The sequence below is a fragment of the Bos grunniens genome, chromosome 4 (assembly GCF_055505025.1).
Source record: "Bos grunniens cultivar Pamir isolate PY7600 chromosome 4, Bosgru_T2T1.0, whole genome shotgun sequence".
Classification (NCBI taxonomy): Eukaryota; Metazoa; Chordata; class Mammalia; order Artiodactyla; family Bovidae; genus Bos; species Bos grunniens.
This window is the reverse complement of record NC_141168.1, coordinates 66264861-66289861: the sequence shown is the minus strand read 5'-3', so window position 1 is coordinate 66289861 and position 25001 is coordinate 66264861. Positions and strand designations below refer to the sequence as shown.

The 25001-nt window shown below is 37.1% G+C and overlaps 1 protein-coding gene across 50 annotated transcripts in view; it reads right to left on the bottom strand.

Moving 5' to 3' along the window:
- The window catches only part of FOXP2 (forkhead box P2), a 665882-nt gene that overhangs the window by 140011 nt on the left and 500870 nt on the right, over positions 1-25001 (bottom strand). For 23 of the 50 annotated variants that reach the window (XR_015162584.1, XR_015162585.1, XM_086396670.1 and 20 more), the window contains one exon: positions 5622-5696. The exons of the other annotated variants lie outside the window; for them this stretch is intronic. Coding sequence is in view for 18 of the 23 variants with exons in the window: in XM_086396670.1 (XP_086252796.1) it covers positions 5622-5696 (75 nt within the window). In the remaining 5 variants the exon portion in view is untranslated. The remainder of the gene's footprint in view (positions 1-5621; positions 5697-25001) is intronic. 50 annotated transcript variants of the gene reach the window in all.

The following is a 25001-nucleotide window of genomic DNA, read 5'->3' as shown; positions in this document are numbered from 1 at the left end:
TACTGCTTAACTTGACATCCTAAGGATTAAATATATGAAAAATTTATTTATAAATACTTTTATGTAAATATATGGTTGCATAAATGGTGCCAATAATAAAAATGTGATTCTGTAATTTGTCAATACTGTGCACAACTCATTTTACCTAATGAAAATTTAAAATGTAAAAAATTTAACTGCAAAAGAACAGAAAGAAAAATGAATTGTAGATAGAACTCAATAAAAAAACATCATTTTACACAACTGATCTTTTAGATATGTATGTGTATGTGCTCATGGGGTGTGCACATTTATACACTAGGATGACTTGTTTTTGTGCCTTTCACTGACTATGCTACAATAAGTGATGTAGAAATATACAAGGAACAGAAATACAAGTAATAAATATAGAATATACAGTTTATCAATGATGTTAAGAAATATGCAAGAACTATAGAGTGAACTGTTAAAAGTTAATGCATATTATATTTCATATTTGTAGAGACTCCAAATGACTCTAGTAGCTCATTACAAATAACTTTAAATGCAAAAGCAAAAATACATTCTGCTCGAATGGGCACCATAAATGCACATTATTGCCACATACATATTCTAGTGTGTGTATCAATTTATTTGATGAAAAATATATTAACAACAACAAAACCAGATAACTAAATAAATAATCCTTTCATCAGCCCCTGATTTCTGCCACACTAATGCTTTGGTGAATCATCAAGGGGAGTAAATTATTCATTATAAATTTCAAAGAAGAGTCTCCATTGAAAAAGCTCTGCCTTGGTCCTTCTTGGAACCAACATCAAGAGAATTCATGGCAGTCTCAAATATTGCAGTAAAATAGAAGGTGAGAGGTAAATTGCTCAAGAGAGGTGTCTAGAATGAACTGAGCTCAGGGAGCTACATCCTAGCTGAGTGAGGTATGTAAAGATAATTATTAATATCTTGAGTTACACTAGGAAAGAAAAAGATTAATCAAGAAGTTGCATACAAATGTCAGTCAAGGCTTTAAAAACTGAAATCTATATTCGCTTTCCAATGGAAAACCTAGAAGGTTTTTAATAGTAGCTCTAAATACAGTCACTATAATATAGCATATTGGCATTAACAAATCATTTGTAATATAAGTGTTTGAAATATTTGATTATCTTAATTTCATATCAAAGGACTTAGTATAATATCAGTCCTATTGTAATAGGACAAATTACTCAAAATAAACATGATGAATTAACAAATCTGATCTACATTGCTTCAAAATAAATTCAAACTTATACTAACACACATTCACACTAATAACAAGCAGTTACATCTTGCAATACAGGTTTTATAGGAAGGAGTTTCCAAAAAATTTACCACAACATTATCCCATCTGGTTAATTGTCTCCAGCTTGTTAGTTAAAATTATCAACACCACTACTAAGTAGTAATTTATCTCTAATTCTTGGTTAATCTCTGCTAATACATTTATAACAGAAAAGGGAAGAAATTAATTGGTGATAAACTGGCACTCCACATGCATTCCCTAATTCCTTATTTTCATGTGTTCTGGCTGGATACAGACAGCTAATGGTACAATCACTTTTGCTAACATTCTTTTCCCATGATTTTCTTTGACTGCCAGAGGACATCGTTTAGGTCCTGTGAGGCAGGGTTCTTTCTCTTTCACTCAGCTTAACAAATCAGAAAACATTTAGATAACTGATTTTTGTGAGTGAAAAAATTAGTGTGTGACTTAAATTAATGAGTATTTTCCACTCAATAAGCAACATTTCCATCTTGGTCATGGTATAAGTTAATATCCAAAACCTCTTGCTTAGTGTTAATACCAAATATCAATACATATTTAAATTTATGTCAAACAGAATTGCCTCTTTGGTCCAAGCAAGAGTATATTGATGATACCAGGGATACCGATCAAGTCAGACATCTACTGCATACTTTCTGTGTGTTAGTCATTAAGCTAAGTGGTTTTGGGGTTATCAAATGTAAACCTATTACCACTCTATGAGGTAGATACTATCTACCTAATTTTACTATCTGTCCTAATTTTACAGATTGCAAACATAAGGCTAAAAAAAGTCAAGTAATTACCCAGTATTCAATTTAGAAAGCTGATTCCAGAGTCCACAGGACAGATTATTTGGTACTGGGTAACATTTATGGAAAGCCTAAAAAGAGAGAGAAATTTGGAACAGAAAAAGATTCTTAAAACCATCATTGTCCTCTTTTCCTTAATTTCTCCAATCCACAATTCCCATCAAAATGAAACATTTAGGAGGCAATCATAATAGAGTCAAGATCTGTAGGGAAAAAGACCCGAGGTGGTCAATGTAATTTAATTTGAATGTGATACATAACAGCTAGACCAAGACCAACCAAGTCTTACTTTTAATTTATAGATCCAACAAATTTTGTTCATCAAAATATGCATATGATCCAGTGGTAAATGTTTTGAAATTAAGACCCCAAAGACAAAGCCTGAGCATTCTGCATAATTGCCTTAACAGTTAGAGCCAACAGGCAGAGTCCTATGTAAAACAGTATTCCTATAGGTGTAAAAACCTGCAGTAAAGACTAACAGTACTATTATCTGCAGGTAGGTGCCAATAAGGGCATTCAGGCAGATGAAGTGTCAACAGGGTCAATCTCTTGAGGAGTGAACTTGGGTTACTACCATGTGTCAGGGAAACCGAAGGTTGTGAAATTTAGGATTGTAGCCAGGGAAAAAAGAAAGGTATCAATACTATTATGAAAGTCTGAAAGAAAAGTAAACTAAAAATTTGCCAGATTAGAGTTAAATATACACCATTTGAAAAAACTGAGTGTGAAAAGCAAGTATTGATAAGTAACCTCTTACAGGGAAACTCACTTACTCTCATATTCATGTCTTTTAAAGCCAGAACTCAATGCCTTTCTCTTATAAAATTCAAACTTATAATAAGAATATTAAATTGTTACTCTTAGAATATTAAATGTACAACTTATGGAGCTCAAAGATTTCCTAAAAAAAAAAAAAAAAGGTAGAAACAGTTTAAGATTTACAATTTTTAGGTAGAGATGATATAAGTAATTGTGGGTACAATTACTACTGCCCAGAATTGCAATGAATTAGTAGATGCACATTATACATAGTCTATTAGTGTAATCTCCAGTAATCTCCAGAGAAGGCAACGGCACCCCACTCCAGTACTCTTGCCTGGAAAATCCCATGGACGGAGGAGCCTGGTAGGCTGCAGTCCATGGGGTCACTAAGAATCGGACACAACTGAGCGACTTCACTTTCACTTTTCACTTTCCTGCATTGGAGAAGGAAATGGCAACCCACTCCAGTGTTCTTGCCTGGAGAATCCCAGGGATGGGGGAGCTTGGTGGCTGCCATCTATGGGGTCACACGGAGTCGGACACGACTGAAGTGACTTAGCAGTAGCAGCCAGTAATCTCATGGTGTTCAGACTTCCTCAAGTACCACCCCAGCATATTAGTAATAATAAAATTTAACAAATACTAAGAGAGAGAGCCATGCTCATCACACAGAAACTGTCAACTACAAATAATAAATAGTCTGTTTTAGTTTGCATCTGGATCTTAAATTACATTATATAGCCATTTTAGCTCACAAAAAGTTTGCATCTAACATAATCAATAAAGGAAATAAGCCCCTACTTAGTACTGAATGTTTCCCTGGTGCTGTGAAGTCCAGAAGCATCATTTGCAAAGTCACTCTGTGACTAATCTGAAACATTAAATTTGGTGCACTTCAGGGATGGTAAACACCCGATCCATGCACCGTCATGCTCTTTTTACCCACCAACCACAGAAGACCTCACTAATTTATGCTGGCTTGCTTTCTACCTTGGAGACTAACTATAGTCTCAAATACATGGCATAATCTCAGACTCTTGTTCAACACAGTATTCAAGGCAGTCATGAACGACGTGGTATGCCCCTGGAAAGACCAATACATTGGTAATCTCACAAACTTGGGCTATAAATTCAGGCTTGCCATTGAGGAACTGCATGGCACTTGTGGGCCATTTATTTAATTTCTCCACAGTTTGTTTTCATTCAGAAAACATTTCAGTGAAAAGATATAATGCTATGAATTTATATTTCTGTCAGTAGAATAGAGAATAATTTTTTAAAGGCAGAAGCAGATTTACATAAAGAACAAAATATTATTAGTTAAGCCATCTCACTCTTCAGGCTAAAGAAAACAATTTTTCCATTGAGATTATTTTAGGAAAAAGTGTTACCAATTAGGAATACTGCCTGCTTAACTTTTAATGCAGCATTTTTAAAGTATATTTTTGAATTAATCTTCTTTACTAAGTTAAAATACATAGCTATTTTTGAAGTTTAACTTAAATTTATTTTCTTCAAAACATACAGCAAAAACTTAGAAATTAAGATTATTTTAGTCTTTCACATAAATTTACATAATTTGAGCAAAACTTACCACTACTTCTTAATTTTTGCTATTCTTTCAAAAGTTATTACTATTATTAGGAGGACAACACTTTAGAATTAAAATGAATGAAACCCTAAACTAGGTTATTTCAGACTATTATAAATCCTAATTTCAAATACAAAATTTATTACCAGTCCCCTGCATTCAGTAGTTCCATAAAACAGTATGTTATCGCTTTTTTCACTTCTATTTTTGCTTTGCATCTAACATTTTAAAAAATGTTTAAAGATTGTATATTTTCCACAAAGAATAGCATTCCATGTTAATCTGACACTATTTTTATTGATAAAAATCTTTCTTTTTTTAACCAAGGTATGAAATTAGATATTTCTATTTTATTATTTGGTTATGAGTCTACAATCATAAATTAAGAAATATTACATATATGGTAGTAAAAAATATTTTTTGGGTGAGATAGTTTAGGAATATTCTAGACCATAGAACCTAAAAAACTACATCAATTCTTCAAGAAACAATCAAAAATTCTATAAATTAAAATATATGACTTACATATTTAGAGATTCCTTAGGAATACAGGTAATGTCCATGCTAAATAGAAACATGAAGTTGCTCTATTTAAAAATTCTTGAATGGCCACTTCAGGACTGCTATTCATTTCCAAGGCTAACTGGTATGTGAATTGGGTCACAAAAGCAATTTTCATTGAATATTATAGTCTAAAGAGACAAATTATACTCGGTGACAGAATATGTAAAAAGAGGCCTTGGCATATTTATATGTTAACTTGCAGAACTCAGAATAGCAAAAATTCCCTAAAATATTTATTGTATAATCTCCATTTATTTTATGCATATCAATAACATCTCATCAAATTATTCCTAAATCTGTTCCAGAAAGCATAGTGGTTCAAGAAAAGTACAGTGATGAAACAGCCACACACCCTTACATATGTAAAGTAAACTTTAATGTCATCAATTCACAGAAACTGTGATCTATAAGCGATGAAACATAATTGAAGTAAGAATATAAGAGCCAGCAGAAAAAAACTACATCTGTGCCTTAACATTAGTCATCTCTTGATCGTCTTCACGACTATATGGCAGTGGCTAACAGAAAATGACAGACCATCTATTTAGTGGGGTTGGGTCTACGGCCTTATATGTAGTAGCTGAATCTCTAATTGTCCAGTGTAACTTACTGCAAATGTGTTGTGAGGATGCCCATCACCAGAAGAGTGGCCACAGACACATAATTTTGTTTCTGGAAGCAATTCCTAGATTAAACAAAGAGAATCAGGAGTTGGCTTTTTTCCCCCAATCTTATGCTAATAATGTACATTATCATTTAAGAAAATTATTTTGGATTATTATCTTGATAGGTCAACCTAGATAAAACTATCCCACCTTTGTATCACGGCTAATAATAGTATACATTTTAAAACTAGGAATGATTTGGCAGATGTTATTTTGAATATTTGAACATATGAATTAATCACTAACAAAAATTATTGATCTATCATGATCTTGACTTAAGAATCTTCTCATTTCTAAGCTAAACTTATAGCCAATGTTAATAAATACTCCCACAACTTTAAACGGTACTATGATTTTAGAGTACGGGTTGCTATTTGTTTTCAAACTTTATCTTTTTCACACAAGTTAACTGTTGACTCGTCAATTACAACCAACATAAATGAACATAAAGCCTGTCTTGTCATGAAATGTGAGAACAATCACAAGAACCTCATTTAATAAACTGTCTAGGCTCTGCATTACTACAACACAAATATTGCCATTAAATATATATTTAAGACTATGGAGCCAAACTCCATAATCTCTGATAAAACCTGTTGAATTATGTCATTTGTATTGAAAACTACTCTATATACTCAAATGAACGGTTTGCAATTTTATCTGTAAAAGTAAAGTGATTATTTATTGATAAATGACATGAAATGTCATTTTTTACCTAAGTAGTATCAGACATTTCAAAAGATTTTGTCTGAAGGGCAAAAGGATTACACTGCATTTGAATAGACCATGTGACAACACATCCTTAGACTTCATGTATGATATGAAAGGATGATCCCCATTCGTAAGATACACAAGGGAAATTATAAGTATATCAGAAGAGAAGAAAAGCAAGGAGGAATGTGGTAGGGGTGTCAAGGAGTATTTGTAGTGGTTTGATGCATGTAAATATTACATCTTATAAATAATTCTTTTCAAATACATCTCTGAAGTTCAGGGGCTCTGTTTAAGAAACGGATTGTATATGCTTTACATGACTATGTGTCATTTTTTTTTCAAGATAAGAGCAACCTTAATTCAAACAGAAAAAAACAAAAATGGCTTCCCAAATATTCTCCTCCTCCAGTTTCCTATGAAGAAGTATGTCACCTGACACTGGCAGATGAGGAAAATATGTTCAAGTTATATTTTGCTGTCAGAATCCAACAAACACGTTTTCATCTAAATTATTTTGTCAACAGCCTTGTAGTACCCTTGCTAACCTTATTTGGCACCAGTGAATAATTAGATACACAGGGGTGTGACTCCAATTGAAGGTGTTGGCATTGTAGCACTCTGTGAAAATATTAACTATGAGGTTAACTCCAATTTTCTCTTCTTTAATTAAATGCACATGGTACTAATGAGGTAACCTACTGTTCCTTGATAGCACTAATTAGCTAAGAGGAGACTACACTCTCACACTGCAATTTAAACCTAAAAATAAGGTTGAAATATGCTAATTGCAGGCAATTTAAAACAGTACAAGTTGAAGAACTAGTCATAATAAGAGAAACTGACTGCTTTACAGTTAGGCAGCTGTAACTTTGGTTAAAATCAAAACAAGCCACATGATTTTTGGACTGCTATTTAACAAGGTCATACACATCTGAAAATTAAAAAAAAAAAAAAGAAAAGAAATGCTACTCCATACCACAGAAATGAACCAACTAACAAAAAATGCTCAGATCGACATTTGTCTACCTAAAACCAAAAATGGTTAGAACTCCAAAAGTACCTCAACACTATTTATATTTAGTGCTGAAAATGAAATTCCGTAAGTAAGCAACATCACCTTAAGCTCTTTCAAGAGCACTCAACTTAAATATTGTACTTTGTGTCTCCAACACAGACAAAACATGTTGGGTGCTGGAGGTTTGCCATCCCAATCACAAGCTCTGAGGGAAGATTTAGAGATGACTAAAAAACAGGACATTTCCAGACCAGATACAAGTATATTGATAAAAATACACAAAAGATGCTATGGAATAAAATGGTGTAGGCACCATTTAAAGAATATAGGTGCCAAAATTATCTGAAGGATTTCATTGTAAGAGGGAGATTTTTGCTACTTCTACAGATTGCAGTTATGGGTTGAGAGCAGCCTGAAGCATCACTGTGAGAATTTTCTCCATTCTCAGCTCAAATGACTCATAAATGTAATTTCAGTAAATCTAAGTATAATCCAAACATATCTTCTTTAATTGTGTCTCAAAAATTTACACAATATGATTTCAACCAATAACCACTGAGGTAACTTTGACAAACAAAATTCTAAAGGACCTTCTGAAGCCATTGCATATTTTTGTTAATCCGAAACTTTGTTTAACCAAAGCAATCATCAGCTGACAGTGCCAAATCATTCCTGTTGCTGGAGATAAAAATACAGCAAATAAAAATGATACTGTCATTAATCTATCCTTGGAGATAAAAGAGATAGGACTGTCCCACAGTATGGACTTGCAGTGACACTTCTGTGCAGTCATTTTGCATGCAAAATTATAAGTTTAAACAATCAAGAGAGTTGAACAAGCAATAAAAAGTCAAAAATCAAAATTTGTAAAAAGAGAAAGTCAACTTAATCTTATGTTTACTGAAGAACAATACCTTGGAAAAAAGTAAACCGTTTAAAAGGTAAAGTCTTTCAAGTAATTCCCAATTAGTAACTCCAGGAGTTAAAAGGATGTGCGAGTAAACTGCACTGCCATTAGCCCATCATCACGTCTTGCCAAAAAACTTGGTTGAAGAAACTGCTTTGAAAAAACCCACCAAGCTTCTCCTGGCTGTCCTAGAGCTCTCTACAACAGAAGGAGACAGAATGTTGGCAAGAGATGCTAATCAACCTCCAACCAACTATGCTTGAACAGATCCATGAGGTTGCAGGTCTGTAAAAGGGTAGCAAGGCAAATGAAATCATACAGTCATTGGAGGCAACCTGACATGGTCCAGCAAATCACAGGGAAACACAATATGAATGGATGTTTTAAGTGTTTGCATCTGTTTCAGATAAGCACCAAAGAACATTTTAAGAGTGAAAAGGCCATGACAATGTACTGGAATGGGCTTTCAACATTAACTTCAGAGGGAATCTATTCTTCCATTAAATATGGATCATTGCAATTTTCCGTTAAAACAATAAAGAGTAAATCGTTCTGTGTTGGAAATGAGAGCACTGGGTCTGGAGACAGTCTTCTAGGGTTCAGGTCCTGACTCAACACTTATTAGGAGTGTGACCTTGAGTACGTTACTTAGCTCTCCTTCCTCTCTGTCCAGCTTCCCAGGTGGCTCTAGTAGTAAAGAACATGTCTGCCAATGCAGGAGACATAGAGATGCTGGTTTGATCCCTGAGTCAGGAGGATCCCCCGGAGAAGGACATGGCAACCCACTCCAGTATTCTTGCCTGGAGATCCCTGAGGACAGAGGAGCCTGGCAGGCTGTTGTCCTTAGGGTTGTAAAGAGTCGGACATGACTATGAAGCATACTTAGCACATATGCATACCTTTCTGTCCAGAAAGGGAATAGTAAATAACAAGGTTCTAAGGTCATTAAATACACTGATTTACAAAGTACTTAGAACACCGCTAGTATCCATATGCTTAATGTCTCTTAGTTATGTACTTATTACTATTTATTAGCTATCATTATTGCTTCAGAACATTCAATTTTTTTCAAATAAAAAATTATTAAAATTCTACTGTATATAGAAAACACTGTAAAGGATGCAAAATTTCCCAAGACATTCTATCTGCATTCAAATAACTTTCCATTACTATTAGACTTTATGATATAAATCAAAGTATCTTCCATATAAATAAAAAATATTAAAAAGAAAGAAAAAAATAATCACTATTAAAAAAAAATATTTGTTTCTCCTTAGAAACCTGGTGTGGCAAAGCAAAAAGTTAATATGAGAGTGTTTGCATTCAGTGACAAAGTTAAGTGACTTTTAAGAAATAATATAATTTCTACAAAGTTGATGATGGTATATTTTTCATAGAAAAACAGGAAAGTATTATAAGTTGATCTTTCCTAACAAATGAACATACTTTTTTTTTTATGGTAGCTTTCTTTTTCTTTTTTTTATTTTATTTTTTAACTTTACAATATTGTATTGGTTTTGCCATATATCAACATGAATCTGCCACAGGTATACACATGTTCCCCATCCTGAACCCTCCTCCCTCCTCCCTCCCCATACCATCCCTCTGGGTCGTCCCAGTGCACCAGCCCCAAGCATCCAGTATCGTGCATCGAACCTGGACTGGCAACTCATTTCATATATGATATTATACATGTTTCAATGCCATTCTCCCAAATCATCCCACCCTCTCCCTCTCCCACAGAGTCCAAAAGACTGTTCTATACATCAGTGTCTCTTTTGCTGCCTCGTATACAGGGTTATTGTTACCATCTTTCTAAATTCCCTATATATATGTTAGTATACTATATTTGTGTTTTTCTTTCTGGCTTACTTCACTCTGTATAATAGGCTCCAGTTTCATCCACCTCATTAGAACTGATTCAAATGTATTCTTTTTAATGGCTGAGTAATATTCCATTGTGTATATGTACCACAGCTTTCTTATCCATTCATCTGCTGATGGACAGCTAGGTTGCTTCCATGTCCTGGCTATTATAAACAGTGCTGTGATGAACATTGAACATATTTTTAAATTATAATTTTTTGAGGTTGGCTGAAAATGGGATAAAATTTTTCTTTAATATGTTTACAAATTTAGTGTCTTATAAAATTTGGGACAAAATGATATATGAATGGAATAATGATCTACATTTTAAAGGTGCAAACATTTTTTTAAAAAGTCTTTGTCCAGTCAAGAATTGTGGACCCTCCTGACCTAATATGAAACAAGAATAAAATTAAATGGTTGAGTGGCCTTTCCTCTACTCTGACTGTTCTGTTTGTTGGTTTGGTTGTCTGTTTTTAATACATTCATCAAATCTGAGAGAAGTTATCCAAAGGACAGTGTGGCCAGGGTTGTACCAGGATGATACATGTTGGCTTTGCAAATTCAAAATATTGTGTTTGAATCTGCCCATCTCTGAAAAACAGATTAAAATCTGCCCAGCTTTGACAGAGGAGGTGAAGAAAAGAGAACTACTGCCTGGGAAACACTGTGAGTATTTCATAAGATCAGTGGATCAGAGTAGGAGGTGTATCATTTGAAATCAGTCAGTGAGTAGAAGGACAACACACCCTGGAGAACCAAACCAATATGAGCACACGCCTGAAGACTCTTCATTCTCAACAAGCAGTAAGACTATCTTATTTCCTTCTGTGGTACTGACTACAAAACCTATATGATATAGCGAGGAGAATACAGTACAGCCATTAAAGAACCACTTTGCAGAGAAGGAAAATAAAGCCCAGGGAGGTGATAATATTTACAAAGGTCATGCTTTTATTTATTTTTTTAAGGCTGCTGTGCATCATGAAACCTACAGATTCTCAAACTTTAGCATGTAAATAATGTCTGGATAAACTGTAATGATTAAGAATTCAAGGTTAGACATCTAGATTCAAAAATTCTAGACAATCAGATTCCAAATCCACGAGTATGCATTTTTCAAGTGTCTTGAGAACTGTGATTTAGAGCTCCCATGATTACACTTGGAGAAATACTGTCTTCTGTGTTCAATATACTTGTATGACAGGTAAGTTTTCACTCTCTTATTCTATTATTCAGTCATTCAATACTTAAGAACCTACTATGTGCTATAAGCTACATTATCTATGTAGATATAAAAATAAAAGAAAATCATCTCTGGTTCCAGAGGAGAGTGGGAAGAATAGCCTTGTAAACTAGGATACAACTAAGTGTGATATTGGCATCTTGAACCTCTTTGCCAATCTGACAAATTTCCTCAGAAATTTGCCAATCTGACAAATTTCCTCAGAAAGAAAATTTAATTATATAAAATAAAATATAAGAAGTTAGGAAGGAAATCAGTTATATCAAAATTCAATTATCAAAATATTTAAAAAGCTGGGTTTGTAAATATTAATCAATGTGCTTATTTGTGAATACATTACATAATAAGACATAATGTCAGGTTAATAGCCACTATAATTTTAAGTAGTAATAAGCATAACTAATACTTCTAGATATTTTTGCCAGCTGTAATGTAATATGAAAACATCTCTCATATTTTTTTATGACACTGTAAAACAATGTCATAGACAATGCCAATCTTCCTGTGGTTTGTTACCTACATTTGTAATAGAATAAAATATTAAGTTTTAATTAGAAATGAAAATGAGAATACTTTTTCTTCCATTCATGTTCATTGACCTCCTGAATCTACCCATGGATCCCACACTGAGACTCAACATTAGAGAGAAATGTACTAAGACATAAAAAGAACAGTTCCACTATATTGAAAGAATGTATTAAGAATGAGAACTTTATTACTTGAAAAAGAAAGACCTGGAAAGGAAGAAAGAGATAATCTAAAAGACTTAGAATTGCATTTGACAAATGTGATCATGTGGGTGTGGCTCAAATGTGAGATGGATAGGGAGAGAGGATGAGAGAGAAGACTGGTAAACTCAGACTATGGAAAGTTCTGCACATAAGACAAAGAGAATTTCTATCATGCCCTGAGGTAAAGGGAAGAGCAGATTTTCTTTTAAGGAGACATTCCAAAAGCCTGAGGGTGTGGGCTTAGACTAGAACTGGGACCTGATAGATGGTTGCCTAAGATGCCCAGAGATTTACTGGAAAGTTAATTATGGTGTGGACCAAATCAAGAGCAGTCAAAGTGAGAAAACAGTACTCATTTTGAGAAGAGGCTAACTTCTGATTTGAAAATTATCTGAGTGACAGAATGAAAGAGTGAAGGACACTGGAAGTAGATTGTGATGTCACCAGAAAGTTAAGAGGACACAAGACAACAAAATAAAACAAAAATTAAGAGGATTTGCTTCATTTGGAAATACTACATTGGACGTGACTGCAGGATATGCAGGTAGCTATTTACAGCAAATATTTGAGTATAGTATAAGCTTTAAGTTCAGGGAGGTCTGAGATCTTACGCAAGCAGTGATGTGTTGTCACTGAGATCGTCTAAGGAGGTCGTTCTCAGTTCGGTTCAGTTCAGTCAACTAGTCGTGCCCAACTCTGAGAAACCATGGACTACAGCACGCCAGGCCTCCCTGTTCATCACCAACTCCCAGAGTTTACTCAAACTCATGTCCATTGAGTTGCTGATGTCAACCAACCATCTTATCCTCTGTCGACCCCTTCTCCTCCCACCATCAATCTTTGCCAGCATCAGGGTCTTTTCAAATGAATCAGTCCTTAGCATTAGGTGGCCAAAGAATTGGAGTTTCAGCTTCAGCATCAGTCCTTCCAATGAATATTCAGGATTGATTTCTTTAGGATGGACTGGTGGGATCTCTTGCAGTCCAAGGGACTCTCAAGAGTCTTCTCCAACACCACAGTTCAAAAGCATCAATGCTTCAGTGCTCGGCTTTATTTTATATTCCAACTTTAGCATCCACACATGACTACTGGAAAAAAACATAGGTTTAACTAGACAGACCTTTGCTGGTAAAGTTGGTAAATCTCTCTGCTTTTTAATAGGCAGTCTAGGTTGGGCATAGCTTTTCTTCCAAGGAGCATGCATCATTTAATTTCATGGCTGCAGTCACCACCTGCAGTGATTTTGGAGCCCAAAAATACAGTCTCTCACTGTTTCCAATGCTTCCCCATCAATTTGCCATGAAGTGATAGGACTGGATGCCATGATCTTAGTTTTCTGAATGTTGAGTTTTCAGTCAACTTTTTCACTCTCTTTCACTTTCATCAAGAGGCTCTTTAGTTCTTCTTTGCTTTCTACCATAAGGGTGGTGTCATCTGCATATCTGAGGATATTGATATTTCTCCCGGCAAGCCTGATTCCAGTTAGTGCTTCATCCAGTCCAGCATTTTTCATGATGTTCTCTGCATATAGGTTAAATAAGCATGGTGACAATATAGAGCCTTGATGTAATCCTTTCCGGATTAGGGAAAGGATTAGTCTGTTGTTCCATGTCCAGTTCTAATTGTTGCTTCCTGATCTGCATACAGATTTTTCAAGAGGCAGGTCAGGTGGTCTGGTATTCCATCTCTTTCAGAAATTTCTACAGTGTGTTGTGATCCACACAGTTAAAGGCTTTGGCATAGTCAACAAAGCAAAAGTAGATGTTTTTCTGGAACTCTCTTGCTTTTTCAATGATCAAACAGATGTTGGCAATTTGATCTATGGCACCTCTGCCTGTTCTAAATCCAGCTTGAACATTTGGAAGTTCAAGGTGAACGTACTGTTGCAGCCTGGCTTGGAGTATTTTGAGCATTACTTTGCTAGCATGTGAGATGAGTGCAATTTTGTGGTAGTTTGAGCATTCTTTTGCATTACCTTTCTTTGGGATTGGAATGAAAACTGACCTTTTCCAGTCCTGTGGCCACTGCCGAGTTTTCCAAATTTGCTGGCATATTGAGTGAAGCACTTTCACAGCATCATATTTTAGGATTTTAAATAGCTCAACTGGAATTCCATCACCTCTGCTAGCTTTGTTCTTAGTGATGCTTCCTAAGGCCCACTTGGCTTCGCATTCCAGGATGTCTGGCTCTAGGTGAGTGATCACACCATCGTGATTATCTGGGTCATGAAGATCTTTTTGTACAGTTCTTCTGTGTATTCTTGACACCTCTTCTAATATCATCTTCTTCTGTTGGGTCCATATCATTCTGTCCTTTATTTTGTGCCCATCTTTTCATGAAATGTTCCCTTGGTATCTCTAAAATCTTGAAGAGATCTCTAGTCTTTCCCATTCTACTGTTTTCCTCTATTTCTCTGCGTTGATCACTGAGAAGGCTTTCTTATTTCTCCTTGCTATTCTTTGGAATTCTGCATTCAGATAGGTATATCTTACCATTTCCCCTTTGTCTTTTGCTTCTCTTCCTTTCAAAGCTATTTGTAAGACCTCCTCAGACAATCGTTGATCCTTTTTTGATTTCTTTTTCTTGAGGATCGTCTTGATCCCTGCCTCCTGTACAGTGTCACGAACCTCCATCCATGGTTCATTAGGCACTCTGTCTATCAGCTCTAATACTCTGTCACCTCCACTGTATAATCATAAGGGATTTGATTTAGGTCATACCTGAATGGTCTAGTGGTTTTCCCTACTTTCTTCAATTTAAGTCTGAATTTGGCAATAAGGAGTTCATCATCTGAGCCATAGTCAGCTCCTAGTCTTGTTTTTGCTGACTGTATAGAACTTCTCCATCTTTGGCTGCAAAGAATATAATCAATCAGATTTCTGTATTGACTACCTGGTCATGTGCAGCGGTAGAATCTTTGAGTGTGTTTGCTATGACCAGTGTGTTCTCTTGGCAAAACTCTATTAGCTTTTGCTCTGCTTCATTCTGTACTCCAAGGCCAAATTTGCCTGTTACTCCAGGTATTTCTTGACTTGCTACTTCTGCATTCCAGTCCCCTATAATAAAAAGGACATCATTTTTGGGTGTTAGTTCTATAAGGTCTTGTAGGTCTTCGTAGAACCATTCAACTTCAGATTCTTCAGCATTACGGGTCGGGGAATAGACTTGGGTTAAAGTGAAGTCACTCAGTCATGTCCAACTCTGTGACTCCATGGACTATAGCCTACCAGACTCCTTTGTCCATGGGATTTTCCAGGCAAGAATACTGGACTGGCTTGCCATTTCCTTCTCCAGGAGATCTTTCTGACCCAGGGATTGAACCCGGGTCTCCTGCATTGTAGGCAGATGCTTTACCATCTGAGCCACCAAATCCATAGACTTGGATTACTGTGATATTGAATGGTTTGCCTTGGAAATGAATAGAGATCATTCTGTCATTTTTGAGATTGCATCCAAGTACTGCATTTAGGATTCTTTTGTTGACTGTGATGGCTACTCCATTTCTTCTAAGGGATTCTTGCCCACAGTAGTAGATATAATGGTCATCTGAGTTAAATTCACCCATTCCAGTCCATTTTATTTCACTGATTCCTAAAATGTTGACGTTCACTCTGGCCATCTCCTGTTTGACCAATTTCAATTTACCTTGATTCATGGACCTAACATTCCAGCTTCCCATGCAATATTCCTCTTTACAGCATCGGACTTTACTTCCATCACCAGTCACATCCACAGTGGGTATTGTTTTTGCTTTGGCGTCATCTCTTCATTCTTTCTGGAATTATTGCTCCACTGATCTCCAGTAGCATATAGGGCACCTACCGACCTGGAGAGTTCATCATTCAGTGTCCTATCTTTTTGCCTTTTCATACTGTTCATGGGGTTCTCAAGGCAAGAATACTGAAGTGGTTTGCCATGCCCTTCTCCAGTGGACCATGTTTGTGCCATGTGCTAAGGCCATCTGGTTCAGATCAGATCAGATCAGTTGATCAGTCGTGTCTGACTCTTTGCGACCCCATGAATCGCAGCACGCCAGGCCTCCCTGTCCATCACCAACTCCCAGAGTTCACCCAGACTCACATCCATCGAGTCAGTGATGCCATCCAGCCATCTCATCCTCTGTCGTCCCCTTCTCCTCTTGCCCCCAATCCCTCCCAGCATCAGAGTCTTTTCCAATGAGTCAACTCTTCGCACAAGGTGGCCAAATTATTGGAATTTCAGCTTTAGCATCATTCCTTCCAAAGAAATCCCAGGGCTGATCTCCTTCAGAATGGACTGGTTGGATCTCCTTGCAGTCCAAGGGACTCTCAAGAGTCTTCTCCAACACCACAGTTCAAAAGCATCAATTCTTTGGCGCTCAGCCTTCTTCACAGTCCAACTCTCACATCCATACATGACCAGTGGAAAAACCATAGCTTTGACTAGATGAACCTTTGTTGGCAAAACAGTTTCTGCTTTTGAATATGCTATCTAGGTTGGTCATAACTTTCCTTCCAAGGAGTAAATGTCTTTTAATTTCATGCTGCAGTCACCATCTGCAGTGATTTTGGAGCCCCCCAAAATAAAGTCTGACACTGTTTCCACTGTTTCCCCATCTATTTCCCATGAAGTGATGGGACCAGATGCCATGATCTTCGTTTTCTGAATGTTGAGCTTTAAGCCAACTTTTTCACTCTCTCTCTCACTTTCATCAAGAGGCTTTTAGTTCCTCTTCACTTTCTGCCATCAGGGTGGTGTCATCTGCATATCTCAGGTTATTGATATTTTTCCCGGCAATCTTGATTCCAGCTTGTGTTTCTTCCAGTCCAGTGTTTCTCATGATGTACTCTGCATAGAAGTTAAATAAACAGGGTGACAATATACAGCCTTGATGAACTCCTTTTCCTATTTGGAACCAGTCTGTTGTTCCATGTCCAGTTCTAACTGTTGCTTCCTGACCTGCATACAAATTTCTCAAGAGGCAGATCAGGTGGTCTGGTATTCCCATCTCTTGAAGAATTTTCCACAGTTTATTGTGATCCACACAGTCAAAGGCTTTGGCATAGTCAATAAAGCAGAAATAGATGTTTTTCTGGAACTCTCTTGCTTTTTCAATGATCCAGCGGATGTTGGCAATTTGATCTCCGGTTCCTCTGCCTTTTCTAAAACCAGCTTGAACATCAGGAAGTTCACGGTTCACATATTGCTGAAGCCTGGCTTGGAGAATTTTGAGTATTACTTTACTAGCGTGTGAGATGAGTGCAATTGTGCGGTAGTTTGAGCATTCTTTGGCATTGCCTTTTTTGGGGTTTGGAATGAAAACTGACCTTTTCCAGTCCTGTGGCCACTGCTGAGTTTTCCAAATTTGCTGGCATATTGAGTGCAGCACTTTCACAGCATCATCTTTCAGGATTTGAAATAGCTCAACTGGAATTCCATCACCTCCACTAGCTTTGGTCGTAGTGATGCTTTCTAAGGCCCACTTGACTTCACATTCCAGGATGTCTGGCTCTAGGTCAGTGATCACACCATCGTGAATATCTGGGTCGTGAAGCTCCTTTTTGTACAGTTCTTCTGTGTATTCTTGCCATCTCTTCTTAATATCTTCTGCTTCTGTTGGGTCCATACCATTTCTGTCCTTTATCGAGCCCATCTTTGCATGAAATGTTCCTTTGGTATCTCTGATTTTCTTGAAGAGATCCCTAGTCTTTCCCATTCTGTTTTTTTCCTCTATTTCTTTGCATTGATCGCTGAAGAAGGCTTTCTTCACTTCTTGCTATTCTTTGGAACTCTGCATTCAGATGTTTGTATCTTTCTTTTTCTCCTTTGCTTTTCGCTTCTCTTCTTTTCACAGCTATTTGTAAGGCGTCCCCAGACAGCCATTTTGCTTTTTTGCATTTCTTTTCCATGGGAATGGTCTTGATCCCTGTCTCCTCTACAATGCCATCTGGTTAGCTTCAAGTAAAGACTGATGCTGGGTTCTACTGCCCTGAGCCTCTGATTTAATTAGGCTAGGGTGGCACTCAGGCACCTTGGTAATGATAATGATAAATATAATAACTGATATAATAAGTGAAAAGAAAAATATATGAACAGAGGGAGGGACTTCTCTCATACTTTTGGTGAGGGAAGTCAGCAAAAGATAAAGGAATGGTGTCAAATATCCCAAATATTCTAACAAGGTCAAGTAGGATAAGACTTGGTCTTGAATACAACACTCTGAGGTTATCAGTGCTACTCAAAAAAATAATTTCAGAATAAGAAGGGGACAGAAATATAATATGTTAAAGAAGAAATGGAAGTTGAAGGGTAAACAATTCTTTCCAAAATTTAAAGGATGAAGAAAAGGATAAGGCTAAGAAGATATTCTGACATAAAACAAAGGTTCAAGTAAGATATGGTTTTGTCAATGTTTGGTTTTTAAAGACAGGGAGACTCATAGAAAATCAGGAGACTGAAGATACAGGAAAGCAGTTGTGAAGCTGACAACACAGGTCATAGGAAAGGCTGGGCAGGGCAAGTATCATATATAAAAAAAGAAGTTGTCCTTGTAGAGAAGACCTCACTGTGATACAAAAGAGCCTAAGGAGAGGTGCCAATATTTATTTTAGGAGTGGAGATGAGAGAGGAAGCAGGACAGCTTGCCTGGTGGCCTCTAAATTTTCTTTCCAAATTAGAAGATGAAAGGAATAGGGGCTCAGTGTGAGATGTAGGAGTTTGAAGGGGACAGTGAAGATCCGAAGCTGATGTGTGTGCACACATGTGTGTGTGTATGTGTGGGGGGTTCGGGGATAAGGAGTTTAGAAACAACTGATAAACAGTGATGAAGGCTAAGCTGAACTTGTGGACTCAATACTGCCTGATACTGAGATTTTCTGTAGGAATATTCAGTAGTTTTCTTGGGAGTTCCTAGGCGTCTCAGTGGTAAAGAATCTGCCTGCCAGTGCAGGAGATGCAGAAGACCTGGGTTTGATCCCTGGGTTGGGAAGATTCCCTGGAGTAGGAAACGGCAACACACTCTAGTATTCTTGCCTGGGAAATCCTATGGACAGAGGAACCTGGTGGGCTGCAGCCCATGGGGTCACCAAGAGTCAGACATGATTGAACAACTGAGTACACACACGGTGGAGTAAGAAAAGCCATAGTTTGAAGGATGAGGAGCAAAATCAGAGTGACAATACAAAATAGGGAGAGTATCTTTAAGGTCATCATTAATCACGGGATATAGTTGTGTCAGGAAGGTGCGTATGTGGACAGACGTGGTGGTGAGGTGCAAGAAATGACAAAAAGGAACAGTGCTTACAATCAGAATGTGAAGTTGTTAGGTCTACTAACTCAAATTGGTTTTGAAATATTGGTCCAAGGGCTTAGAGAATATTATTGAAAGTACTGATTATTAAAAGCTTCAATTTAATGCTTGTTTTCTTCATGGATCAGTGTAAACTTTTAAAAAGTAGTATACTTTCTTTCTAAACATGCCAAATCATACCATTCATCAGTAACAAATTCAACATGAGAATCCAAATTTATGGGATTACATTAGGGATTACTCTTAAGTAATAAAAAAAGGGAATTTAGATTATATTTAAGTAGAAAAGAGAAATTTGATTTTTATATAATCTTTAGGAACATATACACTGCATAGATTGAGGCATACCTGTACACTAGTGAATAATGTGTTGCTAGGTGCTATTTACTTATAATTCTCTATTGTCCTGTGTTTCCTCAGCATTTATAGAGCAGAATTCTTTGAGGAAAAAAAAGTATTGTCAAGATCATGCTACAATCCTGTAGCAAATCAGCTAAGTTATTACAGAGGAAATCTGTTGATTTTGCCTGCTGCTGCTGCTGCTGCTAAGTCGCTTCAGTCGTGTCCGACTCTGTGCGACCCCATAGATGGCAGCCCACCAGGATGCCCCGTCCCTGGGATTCTCCAGGCAAGAACACTGGAGTAGGTTGCCATTTCCTTCTCCAATGCATGAAAGTGAAAACAAAGTGAATGAAAGTGAAAACAAAGTGAAGTCGCTCAGTCGTGTCCGACTCTTAGCAACCCCATGGACTGCAGCCTACCAGGCTCCTCCATCCATGGGATTTTCCAGGCAAGAGTACTGGAGTGGGGTGCCATTGCCTTCTCTGGTTGATTTTGCCTACTAGGCATCTATTCCTCTTTTTGTTAATAACATGAAAGTTTTTCTTGGGGATCATCCCCATTCTGCAACACCCTCCCCTCAACCCCCAATCACCATATGCAGACTGGTAGGACTGGTTCAAGGGTAAGTGGGTGGTAAAACAGACCATTAGATTCTCTCTCCCAGTAACTGATTCTTGAGGATAATAAACAGGAATTCATCCAACCTAATGCTGGGACCCCACAGAGCCTGCCCAATGATCTTGCTTTTGCTTCCTGTCCTTTCTGTAACCACATTTTTGCTGAGAGTTTCCTGGTATTTGTAACCAATTCTGTATCTTTGATTAGATCCCACTTTTTAAAATTTCACTTGCATTTCTGTGACTTGAAATCAGAGATACAAGTTAACAAGAATACTTTGAAATATTTCAATCTATAATCTCACTGTTAAAATTAGGATTAAACTTTGATAGCTTTTAAGTTAAGTTTTGGAGCAAATTTTAGGTTACAATCCATTTTCAGGGAAAATAACAAAAGATAAGGCTGAAAATCATGATCTTAGCCACCTTATATTTACTATTTGCAAAATTAAGTGAAGTAATCATAAATTGCCATCATAATGTTAGTTTTATAAATACATCCTTTCCTTTCCTTAAAATTGCAGCTTATGTAATCAAACTTTCTATTTTGCAAAGCATAGTACAATATATAAAAATGGAAAAATAAAACATTAGGTTAAATCAAAACGTATCAACACAGGCATTTTTTTAAAAGTATTGATTATTGACGGACATTAGGAGTTTTATTTTTATCATAATTTAAGATTATATGGGCTTCCTAGGTGGCACAGTAGTAAAGAACCCACCTGCAAATGCAGGAGACATGGGTTCGATCCCTGGGACAGGAAGATCCCCTGCGGAAAGAAATGGCAACCCATTTCAGTATTCTTGCCTAAAAATTCCATGGACAGAGGGGCCTTGCAGGCTACAATCCATGGGGTTGCAAACAGTCTGACATGATTGAGCACTTGACACAAAGATTATATACTCATTTGCTTTTCCTCATTCAACAGATAGGAAATTATTTCTCTCTTTCTTTCTTTATTTTTTTTTTTTTAAGTGTAGATGAACACTAACAAAGTTTCATGATGGTTACTGTCTCAATACAGATATCAGATATTTGGAGGATTTGTGATTTTAAAGTACTTAATATAAATCAATTAAATCCTTGGCATTCCTAAAATAAGATGTGATCTCCACTTCACATCATAAAAGTACTACAGAATTAACAAATATTACAGAATATAACACTGTCAAAGTCATATTTTTTGCCCCGGTTTTCATCAATCCCCTTCTTATTCACCTCAGAGAGCTGTCATCATAACTGGCACCCTTGTTATAAACATCAGCAGAGGAGCTAAGAATAGAAAAGATATGGATATTTCTCATCCACAGAGCCCAGCTGTCTCCAGAGGTGAGGCTGAGCTCAAGGACAGGGGAGATGACCCAACATGGTCAGTGAGAAGAATAAGACCTACCTGTTGGGCTTCCCTCATAGATCAGTCGGTAAAGAATCTGCCTGCAATGCAGGAGACCTGGTTTTGATTCCTGAGACATGGGTTTGATCTGTAGCTCAGGAAGATCCCCTGGAGAAGGAAATGGCAATCCACTCCAGTAATCTTGCCTGGAAAATCCCATGCACAGAAGAGCCTGGCAGGCTACAGTCCATGGGATCGCAAGAGTCAGACACGACTTTGTGACCAAATTACCATCACACCTGTTTGCTGACTCCACAGACAACCTGAATCTCCAGGGATGTTAATCAAGTATCTTTCATGCAGCTAAAGTCAGTGAAAAACAAAAGTTACCTGAGGTCTTGCTCCTACAAGTGATGTAGTTATTACATTTTTAAGTGGCGATATAGATAGCAGTCAACAGACACCTCTGGCATAAGATACTCCTGCAGAGTATTGGTAGAATATTTTATTTTCGTTATACTTGTTGTATACTTATTTGCTGTGTTCAAGAGAATATTTTAAGCTCTTCTGAAAAAAAAAAAAAAAAAACAAAACGAAAAGAAACAGGAGCTGGATCTCCTGATCATTTGGAGAATGGAAGACAACTTTAAAGTTATACAGAAACTCAGTTGAGTTCAGTTCAGTTGCTCAGTCATGTCCGACTCTTTGAGACCCCATGAATTGCAGCACGCCAGGCCTCCCTGTCCATCACCAACTCCCAGAGTTCACTCAAACTCACGTCCATCGAGTCGGTGATGCCATCCAGCCATCTCATCCTCTGTCATCCCCTTCTCCTCCTGCCCCCAATCCCTCCCAGGATCAGGGTCTTTTCCAATGAGTCAACTCTTTGCATGAGGTGGCCAAAGTACTGGAATTTCAGCTTTAGCATCATTCCTTCCAAAGAACACCCAGGACTGATCTCCTTTAGAATGGACTGGTTGGATCTCCTTGCAGTCCAAGGGACTCTCAAGAGTCTTCTCCAACACCACAGTTCAAAAGCATCAATTCTTCGGCACTCAGCTTTCTTCTTAATAGATAAAACAGATGGATTCTATGCATGGGATTGTCCCCCCAGGTATACAGAAGTTAGGCAGAAGGATTTATGCTCATGTAAGAATAACAGTCCTTAGTTTTCAGTTTTATATGTTGCACTCAAAAGAAAATATAGATGTCTCTCATTGCCTTAAGGAGGGTAGGTGAGGCAATAGAGGGTAAGAAACAGGCCAGGGTAAAACAACTTTCAATGGAATGAGAAAGCATTGAGCAGTGGATGGTGCACAGGACACACAGGCACTCAAATCCACCTGTTGGTTGAAACGCTACTGACTCACTGTAGGTTTGCTCAGTATTTTATTCACCACAGACTTAATGACCATCAAGATAATGCCATTTACAATACAGGGTCTTACCCCATTTTTTTGACTATTGACTTCTTTTTAGGCTTCAACCTCCCTTTCCCCTGTGGCCCCCTCTGCACAGAAACCTTGTGTGTGTGGCCCCTTACTGGCCACTGAAGGGAAATTTAAAATACCTGCTCAAGGTATCTTTGCTCCAGCATAACCCAGAGACACTACACAGACCCAGTCTACACCCTTTCCTGGCCCAAGCCAGCCTTGACCTGTGTGTACCCTGTGAGAACCCTACCAGTTCTCCCCCAGAGTCTCCCATGGGAATAATTAAATTTCTCTCAAATTCTCCTCTTGTGTGGAGTGTCATTAGCCTTGACATCTAAATTTTGGGTGGGATTCTTCTCACTTCTGCTGGATACTGCAGAAAACTACTTTCTATGTTAAGAATTGGGATACCAGGTTAAGTAGGAGTCCCTAATCCAAAGAGTTTATAGACAAATTGGGAAGACAAACTACTAGTGATGGGTATCATAATAAGTACTATGACAGATGGATGCACAGGTTTTTATGGGAGCATAGAGCAGGGGTACTTACCTGGCAGACAGTGCATAGAAAAGGATTTTAGACTAAGTGATAATAAATGGACATTAGTATAAAAATAGGTGTGAGGTGGTTGAAGGTGCAGAGCACTGAGACCAAAGCAGAGGCTGTTTTGAAGGCTTGAAGGTATAGGGCCCTTGGCATCACTCAGAGAAACTGACAGTCCAGCAGCGTCAGAGAAGAGTGCTAGTGAAGAGAGGGTGGCAGGGATGGAGACAGAGAAGTGGAAGCCAGAGCTCCTAGTGAATCCTGTAAAGCAGAGTGGCTTTGCCTTCAAATTTCTCATCATTACATGTGTATACCTCCTGCCTTTCTTTTGGAGGATTGTATGAAGGGTTAAAACACATATACACATTTCTGAGGTATTTAGTATTACATCCTGAAGTAGTAACTGTGACGAAAGCAGAAGGGCACAAAATATTCCTATAAATCTCAGTGCTGGCAAGAACTGAAACTCCCCTTTCTCTTCCTTCCAATCAGTTGCTTTCCTAGGACTCTACCTATATTTTATTCCTTAATATTCTTTCCCTATTTTTTAAAGCACATTAATAAATTATAGTATATTTAAAGCCAGTTCAGTAACAAAATTCCACTTGGAAAACTCTGCTTACAAGAGTACAGTGTACTAAAATTTAACTTATCTGAATTGTAATCCCATAAAGGTATAAAAATAAATTTGCATTTTATATTACAAACAAAAATTAATAATATAATTTTACATAGCAGTATAGTTTCATCTTCACAGAAGTTCTGTGGTTAAGTTGAAAAATTTGGAAAACAGAAAATGTCAGTTCAATTTTATAATGCACCATTGAGAGAAATGAAATACACATTTTAAAATTTGGGATTCAGAGGGAAAAAAAGGAATGCTTCACATTAGATTTAACTGGATACTGTCCCTTTCTCTGCTATTTGGGGCATTCAGAATATAATTTCACAGATGATATATTTTTCTTAATGTGATTTTCAGACTACATCTAATGGAAAATGCCTGGTTAGGATTAAGAGACATAGTACAGATGTTAAACCACATTTGCATGCAATTATTTCTAAAACAAATGCCAGGGTACAGAGTCTATTGAAATGGCTTTCAGGATGGCTGGCACATGTATTAAACCAGCTTCCAATCTCTGAGTAAGTCTATATTCTGAATATTTCAAGTGAGACACTGAACAAAGAATAAATCTATGTTTTTTACCTTGAGGCATTGTCCAAGAATGTATAGACATAAGAGTAGAGCCCAAAGATTCCAGGTAGGGATTTGGTATTTTTTT